This window comes from Buteo buteo, chromosome 19, assembly GCF_964188355.1.
Source record: "Buteo buteo chromosome 19, bButBut1.hap1.1, whole genome shotgun sequence".
Taxonomy (NCBI): Eukaryota; Metazoa; Chordata; class Aves; order Accipitriformes; family Accipitridae; genus Buteo; species Buteo buteo.
In genome coordinates this window covers 15,379,660-15,387,501 of record NC_134189.1, presented here as the reverse complement: position 1 = coordinate 15,387,501, position 7,842 = coordinate 15,379,660, and the positions used below count along the sequence as shown (strand labels likewise).

Genomic DNA, 7,842 nt, shown 5'->3' with positions numbered 1-7,842 from the left:
CTCTCCAGGTTGCGACAGTGGCGGGGACCCTAACCCGTGGGATTACCAAAGCAGCCTTGTCACTGGCCTCGGCCCAGATGTAGGACGTGAACTTGCTGGCTGGTTCGCTTGTTTGTTACAACTAGTAAATAGGTCAGAGCTCATGTAAGTCTTTGTATAAAAGCAGAGCTTGTGCTATTAATGATCTTGAAAAATCAGCTTATAAAGCTTTCCCTTATTTTTTTGTACAAACCATCATCCATTTGGGGGTTTGGTTTTATATTACGCTGTGCTGTATAGAGATGATGCTAATCTCCACCAGCTGAGCCTGCAAAGATCTTTCCTCTACTCCTCCCATAGAGAAAGCCAGACTTGAAAAAACAAGTGTAGTCAATTCCAGTATGGCTTCCTCAGTTTGTTAACATTCTTTAAAAAATTATTTGTTTTCATCTCAGCTAAGGAACCAATTCTAAACTGATGCTTTTACAATTCAGTATTTTCAAACACTCTCTGCGATCTCAGAGATCTGAAATGGTTATGCCTCAAGAAAGCTTTGCTTCCAGAAGACAAATTTTCTGCAATTCCCAGGAATTAGCAATCCACAAGATGTCCCCAGTGCTCAAAACAGAGCCACTTAAAATCACTGGACTCATTAGGAATGGCTAGAGCGTCTTGTTGGCACTCCTTCATTGCATCAATGTTAAGTTTCATTAATGGCTATTAAAACAACTTTGTTACGCGTTCTCTTGGTAAATGGTTACTGTACGTCCTCACAGAAGGGGAAGGATCTGTAAATTGTCTAGAACAGAGGAGAGGTCCCTACAATATAGCTGGTTGGGACCTGACAGTCACGCATCACTTGCTTACTCTTGCTTTTAGGGAGTGCAAGGACTGCAACCTTTCTTGATGCTTCTTTCTTTCTAAATCTTACCACCTCTTAATTTAGCACACCTCCAGCTTTCTGGGATTTTAATAATAGTGGTCAATCAGTAATTTTTATCTATGGTGTCTTTGCATATTAAGAATACTCTTATCCTTGGTTGCCCTATTAAATAAGGACTGACCAGATGGACAATTCTCTGTCTTTCTCTCCTGGGCAGGTTACATCTAATTAAAAGCAGTTCCCTCCTTCTACTTCTACTGCACATTATACATATCATGCAGATGTCAGCACTGGTAATTTCAGCAAAAGCTCACCAAGATTTGGATAAAACTTGCTGTTGTTGTTTTGTCTTTTTTTCCCCCCAGGGGAAGCAAGGAGCCAAAGTTCCAACTGAGCGAAATAAAATTAAAAGTAGATCACTTTTTTCTGTCTCAGTAGCATGTGCTATGGTATATAATGTATGTTCCCTGCTTCACAAAGGAAATGAAAGAATGAACTTATACCACTGATGAAATAAAGATATCAAAGTATTACTTGCCCCAGCTGATATGTACACTTCACATATAATTACTATTTAATATCTTTGTTTCCTACAAACCAGGAAAAAAGCTTACCCTCTCTCCCAATTCCCTCTTCTTGTAAATAAGCTGATGCAGAATCTTCTAGATTTGCAGTTTCTACTTGACTTTCTTCTTGAATTTATTATCTTCTTTGCAAAGTAATGTGGTCTACAAAATGAAGCTATTTAAAATCCTAAATGAATAAGTGTTATAAAAATAATAAATTGGTATACAAGACTGACTTGCACAAAACATATGTTATACTCTGAAATATATTTAGATGGGAGTGCATAATTGCCTGTTCCTTTTCTAATGGCCTGAAGCACAGCGCTAAATCTGAACTTTTCCCAAAGTCTATGCAGCGACGGAGCAACACCCCCTCCCTGGTTCCTGCCTGAGTTCAGGTCCCCATTGCCTTCCACGTGCTGTCTGCAGGAGTGACGACCAGCTGCAGCAGCCTCGATAAATCTCGACTGCCCCCTGACCACAGGAACTAAATAGCAGCAAACAGCCATCAGTGATGAGAAAGATGGAAGAGAGGGCAGTGGAAGTGCCGGTCAGGGCGAAGGGCATTACTGTGAGTGCTTCCAGTTCCCTGTGGGTGGGGGCGTAGGTCCTGCCACACCAGCCTCCGACCGGAGCTCAAACCGCATGTCAGTCCCTGGCTCCCCCGTGTCTGGCTCTCTCACGGGCTCAGTACTGGAAGAACCCCAGTGATGCTTCTGGCCCTGCCCAGCCTCCCTCCAGCCACAGCAGGGGCCCAGGAGCTCCACTTCAGCTCAGCCTATGGCCCTCAGCACCTGCCTGAGCTATGTTGCAGGAGTGCCGGTCTCCAGCCCTGCCTCCGTCTCCAGGAGGGACGTCGGACCTGCGCTGTTGGTAGCTGTCTCCTGGATGGGCCCCTTGGATGTGCTTTGTCGTAGGTCTCCAGCCCGGTCCCCTGCTGCTCCTGATGGGACCCCCGGCCCAGGGTCACCCCCTCGCATTGCCTAGGGCTGTCAACAGACCAATACTTGGCTGGTACCAGCAGCTTCTGTAGGAGGATTGAGAGACGAGGCTCTGGGTCACGTTGGGGGTCCACAACCACAGATAACATGAATACAACTCACTTGAGTCACAGAGAAGTTAACAACCAGTCACTCTGTAACACTGAGCCTTCTGCTTGTTCCTCAAAAAACAACCCCCACCCCAAAACCAGAATCACCTTTATTTGAACGTGTTTGCAGATTCTGTTACTTTTACGTTTCTTCTTTTTTTCCCCCTAAAATTACAGGTTTCAACAGAAAAATGTTTAAACTACTTCCCCGTCCAGCTTCTCCCAAAACACTGGTTGGCTTGGAGTTGCACAGTATTTCACATTGGTGTGTTCGTAACGTTCATGGAAAAGGGAAGTGGCTATCTTCAACCTTTCAGGAAGCCAAACCTCTCCCTCTGCAAATGGAGCCTGTTCCCTCTGAAGCAAAGTAACCAGCAGCAGTCCATGTGCACATCAAAACTAAGGGAGACCATCAACAGAAATACACAATTCCTCCTAGCAAGTTCATTAATCGACACGTAGCTCCTGTGGAAACAGTGAGGTAGTTCTCAGAGGTACTCACATTAAATAGTTAGGTGGTAAAGTTGGACCTTCATTAATTTTAAGGAGAGTCCTTCACCTAAAAACTAAAGCATCTCCAAAAAATAGATTGTATCTTCGACCTAAATGTCCAAAAGACAACCAACAACAAAAAAGTTTACTTTGCAAGCGAGGTGAATCTTTCTATTATGAAAGTATTGAAATACACTCTAACATGTATATGGCTAAACAGCAGCAAAATCCAGTGTGCAGTTGCTGGGAGGGCATGGCAGAGGGTCAACCTGGCAAGCACCTGGTGGGAGCTGACTTCATATAACAGGCTCTGTATTTCTGAAAGCTCAGCAGCAGAAGTTTTGTCTAAATATCCAAACAGGCACTGGATTTTTTCTTCAAGAAACTGGCAGTGAAATCAGAAGGAAAACCTGTGCAAAAAAGGCCACTTTCCAGGTAAACAAACGTATGAAAATAAAGTCACAGCTCAGCCTCATTTTCTGTGTTGAGACCTAAACCAGAAAAAGGCTGAGAGCCGTGGATGAACTACTTCCTGGGAAACTAAGGCCTATTTTTAGTACTGAGCACTACATATAGGATTTTGCTTTCTGTATATGTTGTTTCTCTGGGGTTTGTTTTTTTTCCCCTATTCAGCTTTCCTATCTGTCCAAGGTGTTTTGTAGAGCACTAGTGATTCAGGTGGTATAACCAGATAAATAACTGAGTTATTATCTTTATGAAGCACAGATCTTTTTGTAATAAATGTACCTTGTAGTTTGATTTACAGCAAAATCCTCCTCCTCTTACTTCCCTGATGAGACCTACTTAAGTCAGTGAGACAAGTCATGATGATAAGATAATTAAGTTTTTAGTACAACTCTGGTTAGTGAGCAGAATGCAGTTCTGAAGTAATGAATCTACTAGCTACAGTCTGATATTCAAAAGGTGTTGATGATTTTGGTATTATTCTTAATGTGCTCTGAGAAAAGTACTTTTTACATTAAAGCTGTAAACCCCATATAGGACACATTTCAAATCACCTTTTAAATTAAAGAATTGCTTTTAGAATGGCAAAGTTGAAGTTCAGCCAGCATAGCAGTGACACCTCCAAACTGACAATCAAACCCCCCTACACTGAAATGGAAAGATTTGCATGAATGTGTTTTAAAATGACAGGAGACAGGAATGGGAGCTTCTAAGCAAGTTAGACTAAAATTTTAAGAGTAAAATGCCTAAAAATAGGCCCCTGAATGCATAGTTAGGCACCTATATAGAGGCTGCTTGATTTTCAGTTGTTCTGATCACCCAGAGCTCCCATTAACTTCAGGAGAAACTGTGGATACTCAGCTGTTCTAGAAATCAAGCCACCTTTATTCAAGGGTCTAAATATGGATGTCTGTGCCCAAGTTTGGGGGAAAAAATAAAAAAATAAAAAAAAAAGGGTTTTTTGCTACAGAGACATTTTATAAAAGAAAGTAATAGCCAGGTTTCATTTTCTCAGGTTACAATGCTTGAAACTGAATCAACATAACAATTAGCAGTGCAACACATCTGTGGCAGAGGATTTTGTCTGAGGTGAATGGAAAGCTATTCCAAGATCTGTAGCTCTTAATTAGCAATCTGAAACATTCCATAGATATTTCATATTCTGCGACTGCAAAGTGTTACCAGGCCACCTAAATCTTTTTCATAGTATTTCAGTGTTGCCATTAATAAGCTTTTCAGGCTGGTCTGAGGAAGACTTTGCAAGATTAACTTTGCAAATCTGTAAGAATTAACTATTTAACTATTTCAGAATTACCATTTTTTCTGCTTTTGGATCAAGTACAACCAGCAGACTTGAGCACATTTTTAAATACTATAAAATACGAAGAAGGGAAGAAGGGAGAATTAGGCCTTTAATTCTACCATATGCACTTGGTTGTCAAAAGACTTCTGAATGCTGTTGGCTTAAAGATCTCTTTTGTAAAAGTAATCCTGAGTTGATTTTGTGTCTAAGCCATTGCCAGGTCATGCTGAAGTGCATAAGAGCCAGTCACATGATAGAAAATCTGCAAGAAAAAAGAAAATTTATGATGGAATTATATATGAATATAAATCTCAAAGTGTCAAGGAAGTAACAAATTAAAGGCATGCCAGATGAAGATGATAGATATTTGTTTGTGTGTGTGTGTGCGCGCGCACGCGCACATAAAATATGATGTAATATACCTTTGTATATTTGTTTATAGGATCTGAACTAAGGGGTCTTGCTGCTTTGCTTGGAAAAAAAGAAAAAAGCAAAGACTCTTGTTGCTTTCAACTAAGCTTTCAAAAACAGCTAGGTAGAAGACAATGATTTACTCTCACTGTAATCTAGTTTTGACAATTTCAGTATTATTTTGTGATATTCAAAGTATCCAAAATTGCTTATGCTTTTATAAGGCTCATTTCAAACTATTCTTTTAACTGTACTGTCTTGGGGGTGGGGGAGTGTTCTCCCCATTTTCTATGTTTGTTTGGCTTTTTTTAAATACCTGTTTGTTTTATCGAATATAATGATTGGGACATTTTATCTTACATGTTTTTAGATGGGACAGTATAGCAGAGCTTTGGTCATGACTGGGGCATTTGTGCAATCCCTGGCAGATAAAAGGATGCCACCCTTAAGAAATCAGAACAAATTGTGCAACACAATCACTGGCTGTGTTGTAAGACTCAGCAGCAATGGCAGTGGCAACAAGAAAGCTCATGCTGCTTTGTCATAAACAGGGACATGATTTTAGGTCAAGAGTGAGGCAGAGGCAGGCTGGCAATGAAGCAAGCCAATATTATTCTCATTGCAGGAGTGAGCCAGGGGTTTTCAACAGTCACGAATATTCACCTGACATCTCTCAGCTGTTCTATATTTCTTAAGACATGTCAGCATTTCAGTTGCTAGGGAAGGTGGGGAAAGGGAACAGACCAATGCTTTTTTCCTCCCCCAAATCCCCTACATCTCATGTTCTCCCACCAGCAGCAACAGCACAAGGACTCTCAAACTTTTTTCTCGGTTAAAGCTAATATCACCTCATCTCCTGAGTTTAATGAACATGGGAGTGAAGTTCAGCAGCCCCAATGGTTTAGTAGTTCCTATGACACTACACTGTGCTCAACTATGCTGTATCCTTTGGGGCTGATATCCTGTGCCAGTGAGGTAGGTCATGGGTAGATAGGTCAGAATCCTTCTTCCCACCAGGAACTACACATTGCCACTGCACCTCATACACTATTTGTCTGCCAGGAAACACAGCAACCAGCCTGCACAAAAATAAAACCAATTAGAAAAATGAGGCTTTGTAGGAGGCAATTGCTTTTCTTCCCCAGGAAATAATCAATATGTAAAAACTTCTCTATCAGCAGTACCATATGTAGGATGAGACGTGACTTTCTCCGCAGCATGGAAATATATTGTGAACAGTTGCAGCACAGTGACACAAAGGGTCTGTGAGGTATTTTGAGGGCCAGCTGAACTGGCAACATCTAGGAGTTCAGGGGAGTGCACTACCATGCATTTGCAAAAGACTCCATCCGTATATGTACAAACTGAGCCTCTTTGCTTACTGCATTGCAAACCTGGCCAGGCAATTGCCAGCTGCTGGAATATCAGTGTCCCAGACGTCTGTAATGACAGGCCAAATTTAAAGAAATACTGGGCTGGAAGTGAACCTGACATTAATAATGGATTAGATGTATGTTCTATTATCTTTTAAAGAGCACCAAAAAGCATATTCTGCAAAAACAGTAAGCCAGCACATTTAGGAAGATTACTTTTTCTCTCCACCAAGCTGAAAACCATTAACAACTAACCTGTTTCTCAATGTCTTCCAGCAAACTACTGGCACCCAGGCGAAAGAGCTCTGGTGTTAGCCATTCCACTCCCAGTTCCTCCTTCACCAGCATAAGCCAAGTAATAGCTTCCTTTGCCGTCCGAATGCCCCCAGCAGGTTTAAATCCAACCTTTATATAGAAAAAAGAAGTGCAATACACATTTTCATTCATCAGCAACCCTAGAAGAGCAAACAGCATTTGTACACCAGCAGTCTCAAAATGCCTGTGGTGTATGTAACAACTCCACTCGGCAAGTATCTGACTGCAAACAGTAAAGCTCTGGACTAGTGCTGAGAGCTATCAAGCCTCAGTCATCACTGCGAAAGATAACATTTTCATCCCGAGGGACAGCAACTGAGGGAGTAATACTTTTGACCCCAGTGCACTTTCTCAGGAGCTGGGTTGCAGGTCTAATGGGAGCACTTTGCCCATAGCACATATTAGCCCAAGGGATTTAGGCAGGACCTGGGATATGTGTGTATCACCTACTGCCCACGTCACAATCTAATTCCTAATGTGTAACAACAAATACACATGCAATAACATAACACTAAAGATGCTGAAATAAAGCACATGAGGCAGCTGGCTCATATGGAGAGCAGTGAGAGATGGCTGTACTTCATAAAAAGCCTGTACACCACAGTTACACATGATTGGGCTGTACATTCAAACCTATCAGAGGTTTAATTTTCACTAAAATTTCCCAAATGGGAATTAAATTAGGTCTGTCTTTACCAAAAATTGAAAGTTTTGTGCTTCACAGGAACTGCAAAACTTCTCTCCCAACACATGCTGGATATGTTTTCGGTCACTTGATGTGAGATATGTTATATTTGGTCAGGTGAACTGCCATGTAGGTAGAGGCACACATGCCAAGAAAAACCTATCTTTGAGGTAAAGCATGTCTTGAATCCCATGATCAACCTGCTGTGCAGAGCCACCACTGAGGTGACTTGGCAAGCACCCCTAATGCCAGTCTTTTGGTTACATCCCATTTAAACGCA

General features: G+C 41.6%; 1 protein-coding gene across 1 annotated transcript in view; it reads right to left on the bottom strand.

Annotated features, from left to right (window-relative positions):
• Positions 1-2,512: 2,512 nt before the first annotated feature.
• The window catches only part of DERA (deoxyribose-phosphate aldolase), a 58,255-nt gene continuing 52,925 nt past the window's right edge, over positions 2,513-7,842 (bottom strand). The window contains exons 8-9 of the mRNA XM_075051317.1: positions 6,818-6,967; positions 2,513-5,040 (exon numbers count right to left, since the gene is read on the bottom strand). Coding sequence (XP_074907418.1) covers positions 4,984-5,040; positions 6,818-6,967 — 207 coding nt within the window. The 3' untranslated portion in view covers positions 2,513-4,983. The remainder of the gene's footprint in view (positions 5,041-6,817; positions 6,968-7,842) is intronic.